The 24,491-nt window shown below is 48.9% G+C and overlaps 4 protein-coding genes across 7 annotated transcripts in view; 2 read left to right on the forward strand and 2 right to left on the reverse strand.

The window, feature by feature from the left end:
* Mob2 (MOB kinase activator 2) overlaps nucleotides 1–18,868 on the forward strand; it is a 38,794-nt gene extending 19,926 nt beyond the window's left edge. For 3 of the 4 annotated variants that reach the window (XM_015187827.2, XM_015187828.2, XM_033383852.1), the window contains 3 exons: nucleotides 13,703–13,863; nucleotides 16,385–16,481; nucleotides 16,551–18,868. In XM_015187827.2, coding sequence (XP_015043313.2) covers nucleotides 13,703–13,863; nucleotides 16,385–16,481; nucleotides 16,551–17,736 — 1,444 coding nt within the window. In that variant the 3' untranslated portion in view covers nucleotides 17,737–18,868. Of the gene's footprint in view, nucleotides 1–5,918; nucleotides 6,072–13,272; nucleotides 13,598–13,702; nucleotides 13,864–16,384; nucleotides 16,482–16,550 lie in introns of those variants that run through there. The other variant, XM_015187826.2, reaches the window with a different exon arrangement.
* On the reverse strand, nucleotides 11,572–12,560 carry LOC6900754 (salivary glue protein Sgs-3-like). The gene is made up of 2 exons (XM_033383857.1): nucleotides 12,453–12,560; nucleotides 11,572–12,382 (listed from the first exon to the last, which is right to left on the reverse strand). The coding sequence occupies exons 1-2, from the start codon at nucleotides 12,478–12,480 to the stop codon at nucleotides 11,781–11,783; spliced, it is 630 nt and encodes a 209-aa protein (XP_033239748.1). The 5' UTR covers nucleotides 12,481–12,560; the 3' UTR covers nucleotides 11,572–11,780.
* A 2,312-nt stretch (nucleotides 18,869–21,180) lies between the features above and the next one.
* Fuca (alpha-L-fucosidase) lies at nucleotides 21,181–23,182 on the forward strand. The gene is made up of 6 exons (XM_002135078.3): nucleotides 21,181–21,505; nucleotides 21,576–21,717; nucleotides 21,783–21,889; nucleotides 21,951–22,427; nucleotides 22,480–22,898; nucleotides 22,959–23,182. Exons 1-6 carry the CDS (start codon nucleotides 21,259–21,261, stop codon nucleotides 23,061–23,063), a joined length of 1,497 nt encoding a protein of 498 aa, XP_002135114.3. The 5' UTR covers nucleotides 21,181–21,258; the 3' UTR covers nucleotides 23,064–23,182.
* A 137-nt stretch (nucleotides 23,183–23,319) lies between these two features.
* On the reverse strand, nucleotides 23,320–24,305 carry LOC6900756 (salivary glue protein Sgs-3-like). Its single transcript, XM_002135079.3, has 2 exons — nucleotides 24,197–24,305; nucleotides 23,320–24,124 (listed from the first exon to the last, which is right to left on the reverse strand). The coding sequence occupies exons 1-2, from the start codon at nucleotides 24,219–24,221 to the stop codon at nucleotides 23,547–23,549; spliced, it is 603 nt and encodes a 200-aa protein (XP_002135115.2). The 5' UTR covers nucleotides 24,222–24,305; the 3' UTR covers nucleotides 23,320–23,546.
* Between the last annotated feature and the right edge of the window lie 186 nt (nucleotides 24,306–24,491).

Raw genomic sequence — 24,491 nt, forward strand, 5'->3', positions numbered from 1 at the left:
CGATCCCTGAGCAATACGAGCATACCCTTGCACTCCCAGGGACGAGTACCTGCTGCTGAAAAGCGGGGAAAACAGAGGCGGGCGTCCCCAGCACGTCCCCAAGCTCTGACTGTGCCTGTGCCTGTGCCTTTGAGTGTGAGTAACACACAACTTGTTCTGTTGTTTGGGGGTCGCCTTTGTGCATGCAACACACACAGTCACAGTCACAGGCAGAGCCACAGAGAGGGGGGGGTGGGTGCCTGTGCCTGTGCCACTCGAAACAATGACTAACAGTACGTCTGTGGAGGCAGTAGAAGAAGTCGAAGAAGAGGCACCAACCACATAACAACAGTCATTTGTTATGCGAGTAGCAGCAGAGGCAGCAGCAGGAAGAGTCGCCCTAGCAGCGGGCATTATAAAATGATGATGATTATGATGATAAACCTGTCAGGCACACAAGCCCCAACCAGTGTCAATGGCACACTAAGAAGCTACCAAAAGCTAACCAAAAAGCCAGCCACACGTCGAGGAGACTGAACAAATTTGCATAATAATGTTCAAAAGTCTTGTATTGTCTGATTTGCTTTGGTTTGTAAACAAATACGAAATTAACAAAAATAAATCCCTCGCGGATCTGCGAGAGATCTCTTCATAAATGAGTAATATTGTCTTGAAGTGGTAGCCAACTTGTGGCCAACTGTACTTTCGGTAGCTAATTGAACACACAGCACAAAGACCTCTTCTCAATCGGCCTCGTTAACACTTTGGTATTAGTTGTTAACAAATTGGCATATCGAAAGATATGCTAATCACTGTCCAGCATTCATCACAACAGCCTTTGGTCACACTGAAACTGGGAGAATCGATTGTATCGAGACTTAATCGATATTTCGACTTAAAGTTCGATACTTTCTGGGAAGAAAGCTGGCCCCAGCACTGGACCTATGGGCGGTACAGTTGTGTTCAGTACAGTGTAACACATGTTACTTGCACTTTTTTCTGCTCCAAGTCTCCACATTGTTAATCTTGGCTGCCTTTGCCTCTGCCTCCTGCCCCTGCCTCCTGCCTCAGCTGTTGTGCCCTTTTTTTGTGTGCTTTTCGTTGCCCGTCAGTCCATCCACTCTGCCTCGTTGGGTTTTTCGCTCCACATGGTTCGACTTTGGGCCTTATCATATGGCCCCAGTCTCCAGTCTCCAGGGGCCCGAGTCTCGTCTCTCGTCTTGCCCCGTATCCGTACTGTTACCGTTTTCTGTTTCTGTTTCTGCTTCAGCTGGTAGCTAACGTTTTAATTTCCTGTTCCAATTTTTTCCTCTGGCCGGACTTTTATGGGTCTCTCCCGCATCGCATCGCATGGCATTATTTTCCTGCCGCTGCTTTACGAGCAATCAACTTTTGCCAGAGATTTGCTCTGATATGGCCAGCGGTGGCCAGTAGCCATGGCTCTCTGGTAAAACATATTCCATTCGATCCATTAGGCATTTGACGGCTAATCATCTGGCCACTAACCTGCTGCCAAGCTGCTGCCTCTCGCCAGCTGTCACAGCTGTTTCGCTGGCGGCTCCAGCCTTGGGGCGGCTCATATTCAAATCGAGAACAGGTGCTCAGGCGACCCCTGGCCCCAGGCCCCAGGCCCCATGCCCCATGCCCCAGGCACCAGCCAGCGTTCATTGACACTCCACACCAGGGTCTGCACGCACTGGACCACTTAATGACTGGTGGCTCGCAGAACAGCTGGTGGACACAAAGCGTTTCCAGATTACGCTCGAATTAGTAGAGCCAGAAGGCGTATCAAGGTACACGAGTACGAATACGAGTACGAATACGTGTGTATTCCGAGTTCATTACGCTTCCTTTGCCCGCTGACTGATGGCCAGAGCCAGAGACAGAGCCAGAGACCGGAGCCAGCGATGGAGAACCGAGTAATTAGCCAATAGAGAGAAAGAGAGGCAGCTCAAGAATTAGAATTAGCAAATATTTCTTGTACTCGAATGATTATCTCACTGGAAAAACAAGCAGAAAAACTCGGGGAAAATGGCATTTCAAAAATCTGCGAAAAGAAAGGGAAGCATTTTACGGGATGTAGGATGTAAGATCATCGCTTGATTCCGCGAACCCTACAAATGACATTCTTTGAGATCCAAAGAACAGTTTCTACCAATCGGTGGCTTCCTAGAGATCGATCTTTAGTCTCCTTACTCATAGAGGGGCGTTGGATCTACACCAGGGCACACATTCCCCGGGTTTGCAGTGGATTTTGTGCACATGAGATAGGGCGATAGGGCATAAGATGGCACCATCTAACGGGATTGCGAATATAGAGCACCAGACAGATAGAAGCTAAGCTAAGAAGCTCTCTCAAGATCTTCAGATGGCGGCAATTAAATATGGAGAAGAGAAACAATTGCCGTAGAGCCGGCCACCACTGGGTTCTTGGGCGACCCACGACCCCGGTCAACTCTCGACGGAGACAATTGTGCAACGATAGCGGTACATCGTTGGTGCTCTCTCTCTCTCTCTCTCTCTGTCTGCCCCAGCAGATGGCTGTAATTATTTGTCCATTAGCCATCCGGCTGAAGATTTGGAACACGACTCCCCACACAGCAGCGGGATGGCAAAGGTCAGCGGAAATTTCTATTTCCAAGAACCTCAAGGCGGCCAAAAGTGATGCCAAAACAGACAAAAAACGAGAAAGATGACAACCCGAACTGATTTTCAGTATAATTGCTCGGATTGCAGGTGGGCAAAGAGGTGAAGCAATGGCCCCCTAACAGTATCTGCACAGTGGGACAAAAGAAGCAGATCTCGATGGCAAAACAAAAAAAATACAGAGCTCGTAAAAGGTTTACCTTGGGGGCTGCTGCTGTCTGGAGTTCCGGCTGTGGCTCTCTCTCTCCCCCTCTCTCTCTGTCTCTCTCTCTCTCTCTCTTGCTTTTTAAACCATTTAGCCGCATGTTATGGCCCATCATCATCCGCCATCTATCTACCTGTCTTTCAGTATCTCTCTCTCTCTCCCTCTCTCTCTCTCTCTGCCTCTCCTTCTCTCTCTGTGTCTTTTAAATACTTTCCATTATTATTATTATTTCTGGCTCTTTTTGCTGCTGCTGCTTTTTTTTTTGTCTTACCTTCTCATCAGCGAAACGTTAATGTCAGTTGTCGTCACCCGATAATGACTCACCCCCCACTCACTCGCACACTGGCACAGAGACACCCATACACCCATACACACAGACGCCCTGACCAGCTGCTGTCGTCAGCTGTGAGAGAGAGAGAGAGGGAGAGGGGCAGCTATTCTCAAAACGAAGCTTGCGCTCTCTCAGCGGGGCGATGATTCTCGTTTTTGTATGCTGGCCGTGTGCCCGCCCCACCGTCAAATGGGCAAAACGGTACTTTGCAATTTATGGCCAAAGCTTTGTCTTGTGTCAGAGACAGAAAGCGACAGAGAGAGAGAGCAAGAGGGACAGCTATAAAATTGGGAATTGTGTTCACATTTTGGTCAGAAGCTGATTCATATCGGGGGCTTTTTGGCCATTTTCCCAAGTCCCCAATCCGCTACATCCTCCTCATCCATCCAGCCATCCATCCATCCATCCATCCATTCATTCACATCCGCCATTGACAACAGCAAAAAAAAAATGAGAAAAAAAAGAAGAAAAAAGTTAATTAAAATGTATATTTTCTAAGCCGCTAAGCTGGCCAGAAGAGCTGGGTGCGGGCCGGGCTCTTAAGGCACGACAACAAAGTCGAAGACCACGAAGTTTAAGAATCCCATTTTGGATTAAGCTAAGAACTCCGTTTCAACTCAAAAGCGGATAAGGTTTCACTGAAGTCGGAAAATACTACGTTTTGATGGGAGGAGGATTTGTGGGAAATAAATGAATAAAAACCTCAAAATGTCTGCCTTTTCATAGATCTACAGGCAAAAGCTGCAGTAAATCTCTGTTCTAAAGCCATCATATCGTAGTACTTGCTCTTCAAATAATCTCCCTTTTAGTACAGTTGTGCACCACCTTTTTTCGAGCACGAACACGAACACGCACGAGCCCATCTCTAGTCGCTTGATATGTCAATAGGTTTTTTGTCTTTGTGCTTGATTAATGCGTAATTTTGTATTGTTAATTGTGGCACACATTTACATACAGACAACAGATGCCGCCGGGGAGGGGCCCACAGCCCCCCCCCCCCCTCTCCGGGGTAAATGGAGCGTGGCTTTGATAGATTAATGCGTTTGCCATGAGTTGTTCTGCTCCCATTGTCCACCCCTCTCCCCGCCATTTCCTAGCCACCCCTCCCATGCAAAAATCAATATAAATCCCCAGAGTCGGAACAATTTTTCTTGAAATAATTATATGTACACCCGCGGCACAGGCTCCCATCGAATGGTGTTTCTTTTCTGAATTGCAAGCGACTTCCTGCTGCAAAATGTACGAGTATTTGTAATATTTCCTGTTTATTTTTTTAATGGAACCCAAAGCCAATGGAATTTGAAAAGATTTTTGTATAAAATACTTCCACTAATGATATCATATTAATCAAGATTTATACTTGAAGAACCTGAGAGCTTAAACACCAGGAAATTTAATGATCTCAGAGAGAGAGAGAGAGAGATACGGGCAGAGGGGTGCCATCGATCTATAGAAACATTTAACAAAGATTTTGGTATGAGAAGGATAGGATAGTGCTCCTTAAAGCAGAATATATTCAGAAAATATATCATCGTACAGTTGTTGCTTTTGCCGACAGATTCTAAGTGTCTAAATTTGGGCTCTCGTTGTCCGATTAATTGAATAAATTTCGAGCCATTTGCCGTTTTGTGATTGTTTTTATTAATTTATGGCTGCAATTTCTGACACCTTCATCAAGATGCCGCATCAGGCACGTTCAAGCACGCGCAAGAGACAGAGACAGAGATAGAGAGAGAGGGAAGAAGGGAGGGGGGGGGGGGGGGATAGGGGGAGGTGGACCTCAGCATGATCATCAGCGAACGAGCGAGGCTAATTGAAGGCAGCAACAACTGAACAGAACAGAAGAGAAAACAACACGGAACAGAATGAATATTAATTGTTTTAAATAATTTTGAACTTGGCAAAGGCACAACGTAAGCACAAACCCCTGATGGGGCAAACAAACAGACAGATGAACGATTTTGCCCCCAGTGCCACCCCCCATGCATCTGCCCCCATCTTTCCCAGCTTGAATATTTCATATTGCTCAGTCGCGCAGCTGTTTTATTGTCGCACATTGTGGTGGAACTTGTTTCTAAATAGATCCAAAGGGTATGCTGTAGCCGTCGAGACACATGTGACGGATGCCCCAGCAAAGCCAATAAATACATAGATTTAATAGAAATACAAAGAACTATTATCCGCGAAGGTGAAGAAAGGGTATTCCTTTGGTCGGACCATCTGCCTGAGGTCTCTGTCGCTGTCGCTGTCGCTGTCTCTGTCGCCCTGTCTCTGCAGAGCCCAGCCATCGACAGCGGTTGGACATTTGTCTGCGTCATTCGGCATGGCAGAGCAGCAAGAACCGACCGACAGACGCGAGCGCCGACCGACGACCGACGCCCGCCGACCGACAACCGCCGACCGACGCGTGTTTGCATAACAGAATTCGTAGGGAGCGGGGCGGGGCGGGAGAGCTTCATATTTGCGCAATGCACATGAAAGCTCAAATGCAAACTGCCGTTACCAATTTCATTTCATTCAGAGTGCACGGCAGATAGATAGAGAGAGAGAGAGAGGGAGAGCGAATGAGCAAGGTAGATAGGGCAGAAGAGCGTGTGGGGGCGCGAGCAAACAGCTGATTTGCTTGGCTGGCTGGTTCTCGGTTCTCTCGCGCCTCTCTCCGCTTCTAACACACACAATCGCCCGCCAGGTCGCCCGCTCGCTCGCTCGCTCGCACACAGACCCAAAGCCCGCTGCGCTGCGGCAAAGGTGCGCGTGCGGTCGCGACAGACAGACAGTCTTCCGATTCTGCTGCCGACGGCGGGCCGCACGCACGCAAAAAAAAAACCCCCACAAAAAAAATACAACAAAACGGAGATCAATGAAAACACAGAATAGCCACAATAAAAGAAACGCATAAAATAAATAACGGTACGCGCTCGACTCGTTTCGGGTGTGCGAAAATGAACGAAATAAATGAAAACCAATTGAAATAACAACAAGAACTGAATACCGATCGAACCGAACCGACCCCAGGCCCCCTCCCCCCAAAAGCCCCCTCCTCCCAAGTGACCAAGTCATCAGCATCAGCGCCGGCGTCAGCGTCAACGTCAGCGTCAGCATCAGCATCAGCATTCGCGTCAGCCGTTTCAATGGACTTGAAAAACGCGTTCGACACTCGATAAACCGGCCGATGCCGATAGCCCCCGATTCGTTGGACCGCCCACCCCCTCTTAACCTTCAAAAGTTTTGTCATGCACTTTAGCCAACCCCCCCGCTCCGCACCCCGCACCCCCCCGCCATTGTCTGTGAATTGATTTTCGTGTAAAAACAATTATTATTTTTTTTTTGTGCTCTCTTTGTGGGGTTAATCTGCGGAAGGTTCTAAGGGTTAATGCTGACTTCTGTTTCGGGGTCTAGTGGTACGTAAAAGCTCCATTCAATCAACTAATCTAATCGCGGAGAGTATTCGAAGCTCCCATTTCGATGATTGATACAGCAAAAGCCAATTATTTGCCCCTTTCACAACGCCGATAAGAGCCCCCCCCCCCCTCTGTGGGGCGCTCTCCGATCGTTATCGTGTTGGGGTGGTGGGGTGTTGGGCTGTTGGTCTGTTCTCTGTGGCACACCGATTTCCCAACCTATGATTTGCTCTATTCCACCGTTCTGTTGCACTTGCGCCTCCTCCGTTTCTCCTTCACGAATTTCGGTTGACTCACGAATTGACATCGATCAAAAGAGGGCAGACATACATATGTATGTATGTATGTATGTACTACGAGTATGTGGTGCACTGTGTTCTGCCTTAGTTTTCGCTCAACCCGTACCCGTACTCGCACCCGTAATTGCCATTAATTAAACGAGGCTCTGGCGATCGTTTGATTTGCCATGATAATTTATACGCACTCGGGAGTAGTTGTAGTAGTACTCGTAAGAAAAAAAGGGAAATTACTCAACTTTTACACGTCTGCCTGTTTAAATATTCCCCCATTTAATTGTCCCAGTGTCAATAAACGATCGCATTGATCCGCGAGAGGGGTGGTGGTGCGGTGCCAACTGGGTAAATGCATCGGATCGATCGATATGACGTAATACCGTCAAGCGGCCTCCCCGCTCCCCGCTCCCCGCTCCCCGCTCCCCGCTCCCCCTCCCCCCCGCCGCCGCGTCAGTTGAGTGGCCTCCAGCGAGACGCCTTCGCGCTATTATTTATGAATCTTATATCGAACCGGTTGTGGGTCATATTTCAAGCCGTGCTCTCGTTGGGGGGGCCCGAATGTCAAATGGTAGCGGGGGTTGCACGCACACACACACACACAGATCTTTCCTCCCACACAGAAAGTGTACGCTATCCGGGAATCAAGGAAATCTATGGGAGGACACAGACTTTAGCTCGTCTTCGGCTTGGACAAACAGCTCCAGGCTGCGTTTTGCCTTACTTTCGGCCTAAAGAGTCCACTCTTTTTTGGCCTGCTTTTGTGCCTGTGTGTGTGTGTGTGTGTGTGTGTGTGTGTGTGTGTGTGTGTGTGTGTGTGTGTGGGGGGCTATCGTGTATCAATGGGTCTCTTTTATGATGCCATTATGCTGTCACGTTTTCATGCTCATTTTGGCAGGCCGACTCAATGAGTCAATGGCTGGGCCCTTCTTCTGGCTCGAGTGCCGCATCAGCTTCTAGCCAGTTAGACGGCCCACATTTATGGCCCAGAGTCCATTACATCATCAAAAGCAGAGGCAGAGGCAGAGGCACAACAAATTGTGGCCAATATTCGAAATATTCTGTGGGTTTTGTTTTTCTTGATCAGGTTCGCTTTTTTTTTCTATATCTTATCGGGCATTTGCTGTTGTAATTGTTGACTGCACTCTCTGTCTCCGCTTTTATGGCTATTAACTGTCCCTTTCCCTCTCCCGCGCACTCGCACTCGCACTCTCGCACTCTCGCACTCTTTCTCTAAGGAGTTGTTGTTTCTATAGTAATTTCCACACCTTTGGACACTTACACCGTGCGGTGCGTCGCAGTTACTTTCAACAACAGCCACTTTCAACCCACCCCCACAGCGAGACCCTCTAGAGAGACGTGTATGTATAGATGATAGCGGTTATGGAAAACAAGGAGGCGGAGGAGGTGGAGGCAGGAGGGGCCAAAGACAACAGTATTCTCCATTGTCTATTGTCGGAGCCGAGAGCTAGCTAGCTCTCTGGTGCCTTTTGTTTCGTTTCGTTTCGCCTTCTTCTGGGGCGTAGTTTAGTCATTGTCTGGTGGGATATTGGGCAATATTTCCCTGCCATACAACTCGCTCGCTCGCGTACATTTCCATTCCACACGACAACGTTCGGTTTTTGCTGAGATTTCATCATCATTTAACAGACCCATCCCCCCCCGCCCCCACCCCACCCCAGTAGTGGGTGCCAGTCATAATCATAAACACCAAATCTCTGAAATATCAGCGCCAAATCATGCCAGAGATCTATGCTAAAACTTTAATGGCCCTACAATTATTGTCTAGTTCCAAGAAATTCCCCCCCAAAGAGTGCCTCCTCGAATGTTGTCGGAGATCAGGAACAACGTTTCCATATATCCATCCATACACGGCGCTTCTCCACCATATACTAAGCAGATATGTGGGTATTATATATCTGGCGGTGGGGATGTGGTAACAGCAAAAGCCTTTTAATTGATAGATCAATATCGCGGTGATTGGTTTCTGTTGTGCGTGGCATATGGCACGGAGGGCCTATCGCAATACTTTCGGGGCATTGGGGGGAGCCTGGTGTCTGTCTGGCGGTGGTGGAGGTGCACTTATCTGAAATGATAAAGGGTGGAGCTGCGGCGGGCCATGGACATGGGGAGCGACATGTGTGCTCATGGCCATGCCTCCCAGAGGTGTCTCGAGTCGGTGCATATGCCCCAATTAGAGCCGACCAGTCCACCCCCCCAGTGCGGGGCGGTGGGGTGCCATATGTTCCTTTTCATTTCATTTACTCGGTCCGCTGCTGCCGCCATAATAAATATATCATTGAGACAGGTTCCCTACCGTCCACTTATTCGATATTGGATATTGGAAATTTTCTTTCATTTTTCCATTTATCCATATCGCTAATTGATTCTTGGCCGCCCAGAGGATTCTCTCTCTGGTCTCTGGTCTCTGGTCAGGGTCTGTCATGCAACCTGCCCCATTCGCGGCACGCTCCTGTCCAACCGTGGGGCATGGGGTGGGGGCTGATGACGGGGCAAATACGGAAATGATGTGTTCAAATTTCAATTTATTTATCACATTTTTATGCACCCCAATTCTGCGTTCTGCGTTCGATTTCGATTTGGATTTCGATTCCGATTTCGATTCGTTTTTGCGGACCTTAGTTTTTGTTTTAGTTTTGGGCCTCCGCTTGACGCGTCGCGACGTTGCCTGCGTTGCGGCCTGAAATGCGAAACAAGCACCATCTGACGTGCAAATATATCTGCGGACTGCTCTGCGACCACAAATCGAGGTGCGGGGTGCGGTCGGGGCGGGCGGTACGGGGTGGTGCTTTATACCATAGAAGAACTCGGACAATAATCAAATTACTTTATGGTGCTTTGTGCTGGTGTGTTTCGTGGTAGTTCTTGTGAAATTCGAAGAAGGCAGCCCCCACCACCCCCCACTCCCCCACATGCCATTTCGATTGAGGGGTGGGGTGGTGGGGGGTGGGCTGGAGGGGTTCGTCCCAGAGAATGTGTCAGTGTGTCAGTGTAACACGATCGAAGGGGAGCCTGCCACTGGCACTGCCACTGCCACCAGCGGGAGTGCACGCACGTGTTGCTGGGTTTTCTCCAATTAAAGAATGTGTGTGTCACGAGGCATTGGGAAACTGAGAAACTGAGTAACTGACGCTGCTAATTTCCTTATCGAATCGATAGAAAACAGTGGACAAAAAAAACCCTCTTATTGCATGTGCCAGTGTGTGTGTGCAGGTGGAAAAAAGTGAACGATTCGTTGAGAGAGCTTTTCGATCTTGCGCTTTTGCCTGGCGTTTGGCTTGGGAAGAGAGCTTTGGCGATCTCTCTCTCTCTCTCTCTCTGCCTCTCTTGGGCACTGTGGCTTGCTCCTTGAAGACGTCCACGAATGAGAGTTACAGCTAACCTTTAAGCTTTTCCCTGATGTAAGAGCTTTTTTCATTGCAAGATATTCCACCCTTGAGATTCGTCCTCGCAATCTTTGTGGGCCATCAAGGACTGGCATCCGGCAGTGGATTTCAATTGAAACTAAAGCACATGCGGGTATGACCTCTGACCTGCACCTGTACTTGGCCCCCAAGTGGCGCCACCAATCCACCGCCAATCCCCATCCCCTTCTCAGCCACCATCAGGTGTCCGTGGAATATTCAAATTCAACCTCAATGACAATGTGGCACTGCCGCATGCGGGGGCCCAATTTTCATTATCTACAGACAGATAGAGCGGGGCAGGAGGCGGGCGGAGGCGTGAGGAGGGGGGGTTAGAGGTTGGAACGGAACTGGGAAGTTACCTGGGGTTGGGGGCCATGCCTGGCTGCCACACAGCTGAAAATGGGAAAAACAAATGCGCACAAATGTCATAACTATATACTCGTATACCCCCAAACATATATACTCGTATCTACAGCTGGGGTCAACCCAATAGGACCGACAGAAAGAAGAGGAAAAGGTGAAATGGAAAGATCAACCCTTGGGGGTATAAGGGATAAAGGGATACATCGGCAGCACTTACCCGACTTTGGCGGTACAGAGGTCATGTGTGCTATTATTGTGACCCCTGCTGTATGCAGATATACTCGTACTCATGTGGATCAACTCGTGTTCATATGTGCCTAGGCATTTAGGAGCTTTATCAGCACGCTTCGTTGGCTCTCCTCCCGCGCCTTTGTGCTGGTGGGTGGGCGGGGGGTGGTCGGTGGGTGTCATGGGCATAATTATAATCACAAGTGGGTTTATTTTTTAAGTGCCCAAAGAGCCGCTTTGCCTGTGCCCTCCCCGACTCCACTCGACTGATAAATAAGTTTGGGTCTGGTTCGGGTGGCTCTCTCTCCAGCCGCCACCATTCATGGGACCACGCCATGCCATGCCACGCACTTTTTGTTGTTTTTTTGTTCCTTGTATAAACAAATAAAAACGTAGAAACGTTGGAAAGTGTACAACAAATTGTTGATTCTTCTTTTTGATAAGATTTACGAGTACGTAAATTTATTTTTTAGTCGCGTCTGGCGAGGGTTTCTGATTGTTTTGCGGCGATTGTAGTTGTAGGAAGTTGTTTCTGCTTGAAATTCAGATCAACTGAAAGAATTGTCCAGTTCCAGAACTAATTCCTGACTTTGGAGATGTATTTTTGCTCAAGGAGATCGTTTATATCTCTGATCCTAATGATATCCCTAATGATCCCTTTTCTCCAAGAGACTTTGGATATTTCATGTTGAGTTCTTCCTTGAATAATAAATCAAATGCTTTTCTTTAATATTTGCGCAACGAATGAATGGAGTGTCTTTCGCTCCTGTGTATTATCAGAATATATTAACAACATTGACCGACACCAAATGGTGGCCAACAGTACCTTATAAGAAACGTGGAAATCGCAGTCCAAGGGGTTGTGCCATGAGATCGGATCAGGAGCGGGACCAGGAACAGGGACTGCTCTTAGAGCAGCCAGCTGGCCTGTCCGCACACGCACTGGCGGATCCTTTGCTCGAGGTTGCGCACAGAGTTGATCAGCTCCTGGCAGAGGTACTCCCTGGGCGGGCAGCCCGCGCAGTCGTTGCCACCGGGTCCGCAGGAGCAGCATGAATGCGGTGGCTTCTTGGTGGTTGTTGTCGGCTTGGTGGCTTCTGTAGTCCTGCGAGTGGTTGTTGGCTTGCGAGTGGTTGTTGGCTTAGGAGTTGTTGTTGGCTTGGGAGTGGTTGTTGGCTTGCGAGTGGTTGTTGGCTTGGGAGTTGTTGTTGGCTTGCGAGTTGTTGTTGGCTTGGGAGTGGTTGTTGGCTTGGGAGTGGTTGTTGGCTTGGGAGTGGTTGTTGGCTTAGGAGTTGTCGTGCATGGCTCGGGTGTTGTCCTGCATGGCTCGGGTGTTGTCGTGCATGGCTCGGGTGTTGTCGTGCATGGCTCGGGTGTTGTCGTGCATGGCTCGGGTGTTGTCGTGCATGGCTCGGGTGTTGTCGTGCATGGCTCGGGTGTTGTTGTTGGTTCCGTGCATCCACACGCCGATCCAGTGGCCAGATCGGCCAAGCTGATGAGCAGGATGCTCGCTGTAAAATGAAAGGAAGATTAAAGTCGAGCTCCGAACCGATCCCCAGGATAGGGATCGACACTACCCACCAATGGCGCATGCAACGGTGGTCTTCATGTCGGTATCTCTTTCGTGAATTGGATGAACTTCTTCCGAAGATGTTAAGCCACAAACTGATGCCTTTCTTGGGGCAGGCTTGCGCTTTTATAGGCGCCTCCCACCGTCCAGCATGGGGGTCCACGTATAATTTCAGTGCCGTTTACACAGCAACTTTATAAAAATGGATCAAAAACCATTTGTCTCTAGAGCAAATAGACCCGAACTCCGTCTAAAAAGCCTAAACGGCGGCGGTTAAGGCTAAGAATAGCGAAACGTGCCGGCATTTCGCTGGCTGGATCGCTGGGTGTGGGTCGGGCGCGTGTGTCGCCCAAGTTCAAGGTTCTTTCCTGGCCATGCATGGGGTGCATGGAAAGTGGCATCCCAATCCGCGCCCTAGATGCCAGGTGGCAACGCTTCTGGCGGGAAACAGCGTGCTGCCACGTCGATTAATGCTTCGATTACTAAATCGATTCACATTCCTCAGTAACGATTCCACACAGATCTTCGGCATAGATTCATTATTATAACATCCACTGGTCCTTCAATTTCGAGATATTTTAATCTACGCCAAGAACCCCAGCCCCTGCCCTTGCCCTTGCCCCTGCCTTCGTCACTCTCCGATTTCTTTGTTTGAATTTGTAGCCGAATCTCCACGCGAATCTTGAGCACTCGAGAGAGTGCCACCCTTTGGGCATTTGAGGCGAGTCACTTGGGGCATCTGGTTCGCGATCGGTTCGGTTCGCTTCGGTTCGGTTCAGTTGGGGTTTGGAACTGTGGCTCAGTGCTTTGTTGTGTGCTTTGTGTTTGCAGGACGCAAGATGACCAAAGCAATGTAACCAAACCAAAAAATGAAAGAAACTCTAAGCTCAAAGGTGCCAACAACACGAACAGTGGGAGTAACATTCGATTCCGTATCGGAATCAAAGTCAAAGCTAAAGAGTGGTTCGGTCCAAGGGACAACAGCAACAGCAACAGGGCCACCGTCACCGCCCTCCTCATATGTGATTAAATGTCTATTGAAAACGGCGCGTTTTATGTGGCAAGTGACAACAATACCCGCCAAAATCGGTGATACCCTGGGCACCCTGTACCGCTATGCGCAGGACTCTGTCGACACCTTTCTCTGCGTAGCTGGGTGAGAGTCCACACAACCGAACAGAACACTCTGAATAATGAACCCCCCACCCCCTCCAAGGGATCCACAAAACTAATTGAAAATCTCTCCCTTGTGTCGTTACAGCAAGGCCCGTCGCAAAGAACGCGATGGCGATCAAAATTCAACAGACACCAAACTGTATTTGGAGGAGAGTGTCCTAGAACGTAAATTACCTGAAGCTGATCTCAAAGCCTTGGTGGATCTACCCGCAGGCTTGGACTACAATGAATGGCTGGCGTCACACAGTAAGTACTCCACCCCCGTCCGTATATACTATTCATTACTCAGTATTCATTATTCATCATTCAAGCAACGGCTCGGCTCGCTGGCTTTAGTGTTCGCTTTTATTCACGTGATTTTTACCCTAGCAGGGGAATAGCCATCCACTAAGCATTTCGGAATTGATTCTCCCTTACTTCGTAGGAGATCATGGCTTATGGTGTCCTCTTTTTATATGGTTTAAGTACGCGACGAGGAGAAGATTCGTTGCGGAGGTTCAAGTATGCTCCGAAGGTGGGAAGGAATCGGGAGGCTTAAGTATGCTCCGAAGGTGGGAAGGAAGGAAGGAGAAGCAGACGAGTGAAAAGGTAGAGATTCTACCGCTTCAAAATATGCCTGTGGTGGACTCATGGGCTTTCCGTGTAGGACTGCGATTATATACTGAAATCTGGCCACTTCAGGAACAGATCCTAATCTCGTTCCGAGCCGATGAGCGTTCAATGGCCCTGGTTATGTCTCAATTTCTGATAGTTGCACTTTTCCTGATGCGCAACGCATAAGCATTTGACTCTTTGTCTGACATTCTTTGTCCAAAGCACCAATCAGCACTTTCGGATGAGCGGCATTTTCAAAATTTGGTCTGGATTCGAATACGAGACAAAGAAACGAAGCGTAACAAGCGCCTACAAGTAGATCGGAGATGTGTGGATAGCTGAGATCCATATAAAGGAGGAGTTCAACCAGGATTGTTTTTCAAACGATTTGCCTTGGTTTCTGTGGAATTTCTTTTCAAAAAGGGTATCTAGCAAGTGTTCAAGCCCCGCAGCTGCAAAGTTTGCAATCTTTTGTTGTTTTCGAATTGGTTTTGATTTATTCACGTCTACCATTTGGCATTTGGCTGCGCTATTAGGCGGCTATTGTTGCCCCAGCTTTATCGTGTGATTTATAAATGAGTTTAACGAGCCACAGTCCCACAGCCAGAGGCACAGGCACAGGCACAGCCGTAGCCAGAGCGCGTCAGCTGCTGGGCAAAAGTTTGATAGCCGCCATCTAATCGCCATTCAGTAGCGTTTTCGGACCTTGGCCGTCGGCAGAGATGGGGAGGGGGTGGTACGGGAGTGCAGCGATAGGGGCCTCCTATCGATCGCTGCGCATTGAACCTGAAGCCAGTCTCTGGCCGATAGCAAGATCTGTTTGGAGATCTGGAAAAGCCTCAGGACAGAAAATAGCCCTTGGGTGCTCTCCATTTGACCTGTGTTTCCCGTTGGGCGATTGTTCTGTCACAGAAGGACGCCTCAATAGATTACACGGAATCCACGGACACTCTTTGAAGCCCCTCTATCTGTCGCTCTGTATGAATAAATAATTAAGTATCTAATCTGTTGTCCCCCTACTGTGAGTCACATATTAATTAACTCTACCGCCGCCACCCGCAGGGAAGGAGGAGCAGCCTTATTTGTTTGCCTTTGCCATTGAACGCGAATCGATATTTGAGAAATTACATCATCCTGTAAATAATCTCTTTTTTTGTTTGCTGCTGCCTGCTGCCTGCTGCTGGGTGGGCAAATTACACGGTTCTTTGTTGCCAGCAAAATGAGGCGGCTAATTGGCAATGTGTCAGCAAATTGTAGCTTCCACAAACACCCGAAGGCACCCACCCGCACCACACTCATCCCTCCACTGGCATAATCATTCTCCATTCATTCTTTCATTCTGCACTTGTCCTTCATTCATTCAGTCATTCATTCATCCATCCATCTATCCTCCATATCCCCACGCTCGATGATGTCTTTCCTTATTGTGGAACGATTTCTGCAGAGGAAAATAAACAGCTTTGAAGCTTTGGCTTGCCTTGACGATCAATCATCGCTATGATATACCCTCTCCCAGGGTATATGTAGGGCATTGGCAACCCATCAAAGGCCAAATGGGTTCTGTCGTGGGCGCTGGATCTCAGGGTCAGGGTCAGGGTCAGAGTGAGGGGGTGTCCAATGCAAGTTCATATCCACATCCACTATTCGAGAGATTGCTGACTTTACAGAGCCTGCCCTGCCTCTGCCTCTGCGCCTGCCCCTGCCACCAGCGCTTATCTTGCAGCACATAATTTGTGTTTGTTCTGCCTCTGTGTCGCTGTGCCTCTGGCCATTTCATAATGCAACAACTCGGAATGACGTAATGCCTGCCCTGCCAGTTGTGCAAATATTGGAATTGGCATTGACCTCACTGGGGAGACCTCCTTCGATGTCACCGCCAAAGCAGTGAAAGAAATTCCGACTAAGAACTGCTAGCAGTACGTTCTCTCTACCGTTAATGATAAGAGATATTACTACAGTACTTTAGGCACTATCTGTGGGCCTTCCATCGCTGAAATTTAGGGAGTTGTGAAAGTCTAGCTATATCTAGTGCTCCCGACTCCTCTTTTGTACAGGGAAGATACCCTTCCCCAAGATTTCTTTCACATAAACATACCTCATATTAAGGATAACCATTTCTAGTCTGCCAAATCCATAATCTCACTCTCTCTCTCTCTCGCGTTCTCTCTTGCAGCCCTGGCTCTCTTCGAGCATGTAAATCTGGTATACGGAACTATTAGTGAATTTTGTACACAATCCGGTTGCGCAGACATGACTGGACCTGGCAACAGGTAAGCCTTGGCTTCGAACACCCCTTCGTGATTGAATGGAAAACTAATGCGGCTTTTATCTCCGAACAGAACGTACTTATGGTTCGACGAGAAGGGCAAGAAGACGCGCGTGGCGGCGCCCCAGTACATCGACTACGTGATGACGTTCACGCAGAAGACGGTCAGCGATGAGTCGATATTCCCAACCAAATACGCGAACGAGTTCCCCGGCTCGTTCGAGTCGATCGCGCGGAAGATCCTACGCTTGCAATTCCATGTGATAGCGCATCTGTATGCGGCGCATTTCCGAGAAATCGCGCTGCTCGGCTTGCACACCCATCTAAATCTGACCTTTGCGCACCTCACCGCCCTGCATCGGCGCTTCAACCTGATCGACGAGAAGGAGACGGATGTGCTGCGCGATCTGGAGGTTGCATTGCGCCTCACCGACGACACCAGCGGCCAGGACTCGTCCTCGTCGGTGCACGAGCACTCCTCCTCCTCATCCTCGCCGCCAGTCGTCGCAGCCACAGCAACAGCCGCTGGTGCCTCCGGCTGCACCGAGCAGCATCAGCAGCATCAGCATCAGCAGCAGCACAACAATAGCAGCAGCACCAGCAACAGCACCTCCCCCGCGGAGGCGCTGCACGTCAATTCACAAAGCAACAGCCACAGCAACAGCCACACCACAACCGCCTCGGCGTCAGCCTCCCTCATCGACGGGGACTCTGCGGCGCCGCCCATCTGCACCCAGCCGGAGGCGGGAGCGGGCTGCAAGCCGGCCGGCAGCAGTGGCCTGCTGGGCGGCATACTGGGCGACCTGACCAGCGGCGAATTCGGTGATACTACGCGGTACTGCACCTCGGCGGTTCCACAGGCGGCGGCGTCGTCGTCAGCGTCTGCGGCGGGACCAGGAGCGGACGGCGCTGCCTCAGCGGCCCTGAACAATGGCGCGGGCGCATTACATTTAAACTTTAGCAACAATAATAACAATAACCACAATCTGAACCACTTGAACCATCACCACCACCATCACCACCACCAGCACCATCACCAGCACCACCCACACGGGCATCACGGCCACCAGGGCCACCAGGGCCACCAAGGCCACCAAGGCCACCAGGGGCATCATCAGGCGCCGGCGTCCACAACTGTGCCGCACAGTGGCCTCATACAGTGCAATGCGGCGGGCGCTGTGGGTGCGTCCGCAGGCGGTGGTGGCAATGCGGTGAGTGCCGCCACCGGGGGTGCCACATCCGCGTCCTCAACGGCATAGGGAGCAGCAAAACGGCAAGCAGCAAAACAGCACCAGCGGCAGCAGCAGCAGCAGCAGCAGCGGCAGCGGCAGCCACAAAAACAACAACAAAAAACATTAGAAATACTAGAATTACGCAAAAATGTTATTTAATGTTACTTCTATGATCCTAAAGTTGAAAATATTGTAAAAATAATAAAAAAAAAAATCAAACAAAAAACCGAAAAAAAGAGAAAACAAAAAACGTAAACTCAAAGAAAGAGCCACAATTATGCAAACACAAACGAGAGAGAGAGAGAGAGATGTAGAGAGAGATGAATATTGTGAGACATTATTATAAAGCCGCAAAGTGTTGGCATCCGTAGTTCCGTAAGCCGGGTAGCACGTTGATCTAGATATGTACGATATACCCTACTGTATAGAAAGAGCTGCAAGCAAGCATAGTGTTTAGAGAGTTGTCGCAGTTGAGCCTCCTCGCTTCTGCTTCTGATAGTATTTTAGCCGTCAACCTACTTCTTCGAGTCGCAAAAACCAAACAAAAAACTAAAAACAACAAGCCTTCAAGGCAGCAAAAAAGGGCGCCCCCAGAGCCGCAAATAAACCTATTTAAAAACGAGAGTCCAATGGAAAATGTATAAAAAGCCCGATACGAAAAACGTACTATATCCAACTCCAAACCAAAACCAAAAATCCAAAAATCCATAACTTTTAATGATGTTTCTCTGGATGCCTCTGATTTCCATCCACCCGCTTAAGATAGATGATAGAAGGGAAAGGATTTTACAAGGACATACACTGAATTTTAAATAATAATAGGCTCTCAACCCAAGTATTTAACCAATGTTCTAGAATGTTTAAGTATGCGTTAAATTGTTTGAAATTCTTTTCGCTAGAGAACTGAATTCGCATCGTGTGATAGAGTAGTGCACACTGCTCGTGGCAAATAGAGATTGTAATTCTTTCTGTCCCATCTGTTGATCGATTTTTCAAAAATATACACATGCATATGTATGTACGAGTATGTCCGCGATTCTCCACCATTTTCCAACGAACGATGCAACATTTCTCTATGTACTTTAAACGACTTTACTGCTGATATCTGATCGGGAGGAAATAAATAAACACAAACAAAGTATGGCACGTATGTATTCCACACGTATGTATCCACTTACATGCATTCCACTTAACGACGCGAGCCGCAGAGCATGCACCAAAGATTCACCGTTCACCGTTCACCGACTCGGCGCGGCCGCCTACAAGTATGCACGAAATATTTTACCCAAAAACACACACACAAGCAGCTAATGATACTTGTATGTTGTATAGTATTGTGTTGTGTTGTGTTGGTCGTCCCTTCCTGTCTCCCCACCCCCACCCCCCACCCCACCCACTACCATCCCCAACAAAGAACGAATGGCAATGTAAAACGATTACTTTACAAGAAAAACATAAATGTTCGGTATAGAGTTTTAGAAGCTAAACAGACATAAGCGTGTTACTATGGTTCCACCTCTCCCGATGTAGATAACAACACACTCTCCAACTAAAAACTAAAAACTGTCCACTGAAATGACCACAAACTTTCGATCTGTCGAACTCAAACACACACACACACACACACACAAACACACACACGCACTCACAGATGATGTACATGTATGTGAGTTATCAATAGAACACAGGTGCAAAAGCAGATGCAATGCACGGAAGGAACGAAAGCAAACGCAAACGCAAAAGCAAAAGCAAAAGCAACCAAAAACGAATGCAAAAGCTAAAGAGAGCATAAAGGAAGATAATAAAATATGTAAACTGTTATGTTCAATTTAAGCAAATTGTTTTACTGCTGATAAGACCACCTTCCGATACACTTGCAGATCGGTGGGGCCCGATGCCTACCTTTCGATACCCTTGCAGATCGTTGGGGCCCGATGCCTACCTTTCGATACACTTGCAGGTCGTTGGGGCCAATGGCCATCGATCCATGACAGAAGCGATCACTTATTATGCGGGAATGCGGGCACATATCCGTACTAAACATACATTTGTAGGTAATGTAACTTAAGGAAAGAGGAACCATGCCCGTTCATGGAACATTTGAATCTTGAAAACACCATCTCACACTCCCACGAACAAGTGACAGAACCACAAACTTTGGAAGAGAGGGAAAAGACAAACAGCAAATATGAGCCAGCACTGGCAAAAGTAGTTGAAGAGAGGGAAAGGCACCTGAGAAGCGGAGCAGGAGAACATGGAATGAGCGCACGCGCTTGTACCACACTTGCATTCATTTTTTCACCCAATGGTCCATGACGAAGTTGTACAAGGTGGTCCGCTTACTCTCTTGCGGGTCTTATTTTAGGCATGAACATGAATTAAAGAAAACATAATAATGTGGTCGAAATCATAGTCCAAGACGAGCACCGTCTCCGACAAACGCATGGGAGGGAGCTTTAGTCCCACAATCACAGCTGGGATTAGCACTGGGCCACTGGCGGTCCTGCACTCAAGGTTGCGCACAGTGTTGATCAGCTCCTGGCAGAGATGCTCCCTGGATTGCATGAGGTTTGAACTGTATCCATGGGCTATAAATGGACGAAACATTTGTCGATAATACAAATAAAAACTTGAACTCCACTTTTTCGATATTTTAGGATCGTTCGGTTGGTTAATTATAGAAAAATATGCAGGCATTACTGGAACAGAAGGAAAAGCAGAAGGCATCCAGTAAATGTTGCTAAAGATAGTGTTATTTCTAAAAAAAAATGTATTCATAAATGCATGTCAGTATGTGTGTACATATCCATGGTATATGATATATGGTTTAGTCTCAGGTTTGGTCTAGGAGATCATAACGGATCATACATTCTTGTTCTCCAAGGCGGGGTTCCGATCTTCAATGCTCCCACCAATGTACCATTCATCTTTCTGTGTATTTCCACTGAGAATCTTAAGAGAAGTGCTATCTGCTATGTACGATGTTCTATTGTGATCTCAGACAACCATCAGAATACAATAAATGAACAAATGAATACTGTCTCGATGAGGAATACCTTCATAGTGCACTACAGACAGAAGTAAGTATTTCCAATCCCAATCTTGTGTGCAGCACAAGCATCTGATCCATTCGACATTACCGTACCCTCTTCAAGGGTATGATTAGCAGACAGTCACAAAGACCCGAGACTGCCAAACCGAAACCTGTTTACACATTAGAAATGCTGATAAATAATACGAGTGCGAGTTCCCAGGGCAGGGCGCCGCAGTCCAGAATCTCTTATCAACATTGCGGCACTGCTCCGGATATTCACGGCTGTGTTTACACTGGCCACACACACGCACACATGCACGTTGTGCCGGCAATTGCATTCCAGGCACCAGTCCAGTCGCTCCGACTGGAAGCCGGGCTTCGGCTTCGGCTTCGGCGTCGGCTTCCAGCTCCACTATAAGCGATGGATCTGAGAGAGTCTCGGCTCAGTAGAGCTCCGAGCGTCCAACAGAGCAGAGCCAAGCAGATCAGATCAGATCCGGTGTTTAAGTGGAGAAATGGGGCTTGTAACACGATTTGGATTCCCCGTTTGGATGGTGGTCGTGGGGCTGGGGCTGGTTTCATGGCGATCGGATGCGGCGCAAGGGATGGCCCCGCGTACCCGCTACGAGCCGAATTGGGCCAGTCTGGACCAGCGGCCCCTGCCCCGTTGGTATGATGAGGCCAAAGTGGGCATTTTTTTGCACTACGGCGTATATTCGGTGCCGAGCTTCGGCTCCGAATGGTTCTGGCATAATTGGTTAAGTGAGTACGACACACATTGCTCTCGTATTGTAGTGCTATGGAGAGGCTGGAATCTCTGACTGTATTCCAGATCTGCGCACACCGGAGTACATACAATTCATGCAGCGCAATTACAAGCCGGACTTCACTTATCAGGAATTCGCAGACGAATTCACAGCGGAGCTATTCAATGCCACACAATGGGCGTTGCTGTTCAAAGATAGCGGAGCCAGGTATACTCTTGCATACTCTCTGCTGAGTGTTCAGTCGGAAAGTACTCATCCCTCTGCATCTCTAGATACGTTGTGCTCACCAGCAAGCATCACGACGGCTTCACCCTGTGGCCCTCGAAGCACAGCTTCAGCTGGAACTCCATGGATGTGGGCCCCAAGCGCGATATAGTCAGTAAGTGTTCGGTTGGGGTTTAGAAGGAGGCATAGATTCAGATATATCCCGCCCTCCACAGAGGAACTTGCGGCGGCCGTTCGCGGTGTTTCGGATCTGAAGTTCGGCCTGTACTATTCCCTCTTCGAGTGGTTCAACCGCCTGTGGATCGACGACAAGTTGCATCTCTTGATGCAGCAGCATTTCGTGGATCAGAAGGTGCGGCCCGAGCAGTTGGACCTGGTGCAGGAGTATCTGCCGGAGATCATTTGGTCCGACGGCGACTGGGAGGCCCCGGCCAAATACTGGAAGTCCGAGCAGTTCATTGCCTGGCTCTACAACGACAGTCCCGTGCGGGACACAGTCGTGACCAACGATCGCTGGGGCATGGGCACGGCCTGCAAGCACGGAGACTTCTACAACTGCGCTGATCGGTTCAATCCGGGCGTGCTGCAGTCCCACAAATGGGAGAATGCCTTCACCCTGGAGCGCAGCAGCTGGGGCCAACGCTTCGACGTCAGTCTGTCCAACTTCATGAGCACCAAGGATCTTATAAAGGGTGTGTAGAGGGGACCGTATCCGGAATCAGTCACGCATTTCGTATGTTGCAGAGATCGTCACCACTGTGAGCTGCAACGGCAACGTCCTGATCAACGTGGGACCCACCAAATATGGCACCATCCTGCCGATATTTGAGGAGCGCCTGCGCGACATGGGTCGCTGGCTAAAGATCAACGGCGAGGGCATCTATGGCAGCGTGCCATGGATCTATCAGAACGACACCGAGACTCCAAACGTGTGGTACACCCGTGGCCAGCAGGCTGAGTCCAATAGCAGCATCGCCATCTACGCCTTCGTACTGGACTATCCGTACGACACCAACGAATTGGACATCCATCCGCTGGGCAAGGAGGTCACCATATCCCGGAATGTCCACTTAACCGGCCTCGACTTTGGCACTAACGGGGAGGTCCTGACCAAACAGACCACCAAAGTTGTCATGCTGGGCATGGGGAACACCAAAGTTCAGGTATGGATGCATCTATTGAGGCTTCTCGAACAGTTCTCTAACAATATTCCCCACCTGCAGTGGACCTCGAGCCATAACAAGTTGCACGTCAAGTTTCCCCCCAAGAACCACATGGATAAGCGGGGCCTTGACTACGCCTGGACATTGAAGATAACCATAGCATAAGCTTAAAGAACGATCTGTAAGATGACACTTAGTTTTTACTTTGATATGTATTTTAGCTCGATCAGCATTAACCGAATAAACAGACTTGGGACTTGTTTGTTTCCGCTATAAAGAACGCATGCCAATTACTTTGAAAACCATATGAGTATCAATAGTGCACAGCTGTTTTATTGCTGACAAGACTAGCCTTGGGGATAGCACCCCATACGATCGACAACACCATTTTCCAGTCGATCATTAATGAAAAAATCACTCGATATTTGCAACAGGATGAACGATTGGAAGGCGACCGAAGACAGCTTTCCGCACGGGTTTATTATTATTATTATAAAAAGTCAACTTAAACAACATGAATTGATGAAAACATAACGATTGGGTCGAAATCATAGTCCAGGGCGAGCGCCGTCCCCGCCAAAGGCCTGGCAGGGATCGAATCACAAATCACACGTCACAACCGGGAGTAGGGTGTAAGGCTGGTCCACCTTACAACGTCCAATCCTTTTGACCGCACACGCACTGGCGGATCTTGCGCTCAAGGATGCGCACAGTGTTGATCAGCTCCTGGCAGAGCTTCTCCTGGGATGGGCATCCGTGGCAGGCATCACCACCGGGACCGCAGGAGCCGCATGAAGGCTTCTTGGTGGGTTTTGTCGGCTTGGTGGGTTTAGTCGGCTTGGTGGGTTTTGTCGGCTTGGTGGGTTCTGTCGGCTTGGTGGGTTTTGTCGGCTTGGTGGGTTTTGTCGGCTTGGTGGGTTTTGTCGGCTTGGTGGGCTTTGTCGGCTTGGTGGGTTTTGTCGGCTTGGTGGGTTCTGTCGGCTTGGTGGGTTTTGTCGGCTTGGTGGGTTTTGTCGGCTTGGTGGGTTTTGCAGTGCTGCAAGTGGTTGTTATCTTGGGAGTTGTTGGCTCGGCAGTTGTTGTCTTGGGAGTTGTTGGAGAGCATGGCTTTGGTGTTGGAGAGCATGGCTCTGGTGTTGTCGTGCATGGCTTTGGTGTTGTTGGTTCCGTGCATCCACACGACGAGCCAGTGGCAAGATCGGCCAAGCTGATGAGCAGGATGCTCGCTGCGAATGGAGTGGCATGGTCAGGATAAAGGATAAAGAGCAACCGATCCTTGGGGGATCGGATCTACTTACCGATAATGGCAATGGTCAGCTTCATTCTAGTGCTTAAATTGACTTGTCAGGTGAGGAGGTGCCACGAACTGATGCCTTCCTTGGTGGAGTCTGCCCCTTTTATAGGTACCTTCCCGTGCAATGCCAGATCCACGTATGGATTGCATGAACTTTGAACAGTATCCATGGGCTAAAATTAAACGGACCATTTGTCGATAATGCAAATAAAAACTTGAACTCCACTTCGTTCGATATTTTGGGATCATTCGGTTGGTTAATTATAGAAAAGTATGCCATACTAGAACAGTAGGAACCG

Source organism: Drosophila pseudoobscura, chromosome X, assembly GCF_009870125.1.
Source record: "Drosophila pseudoobscura strain MV-25-SWS-2005 chromosome X, UCI_Dpse_MV25, whole genome shotgun sequence".
In the NCBI taxonomy this organism is placed as follows: domain Eukaryota; kingdom Metazoa; phylum Arthropoda; class Insecta; order Diptera; family Drosophilidae; genus Drosophila; species Drosophila pseudoobscura.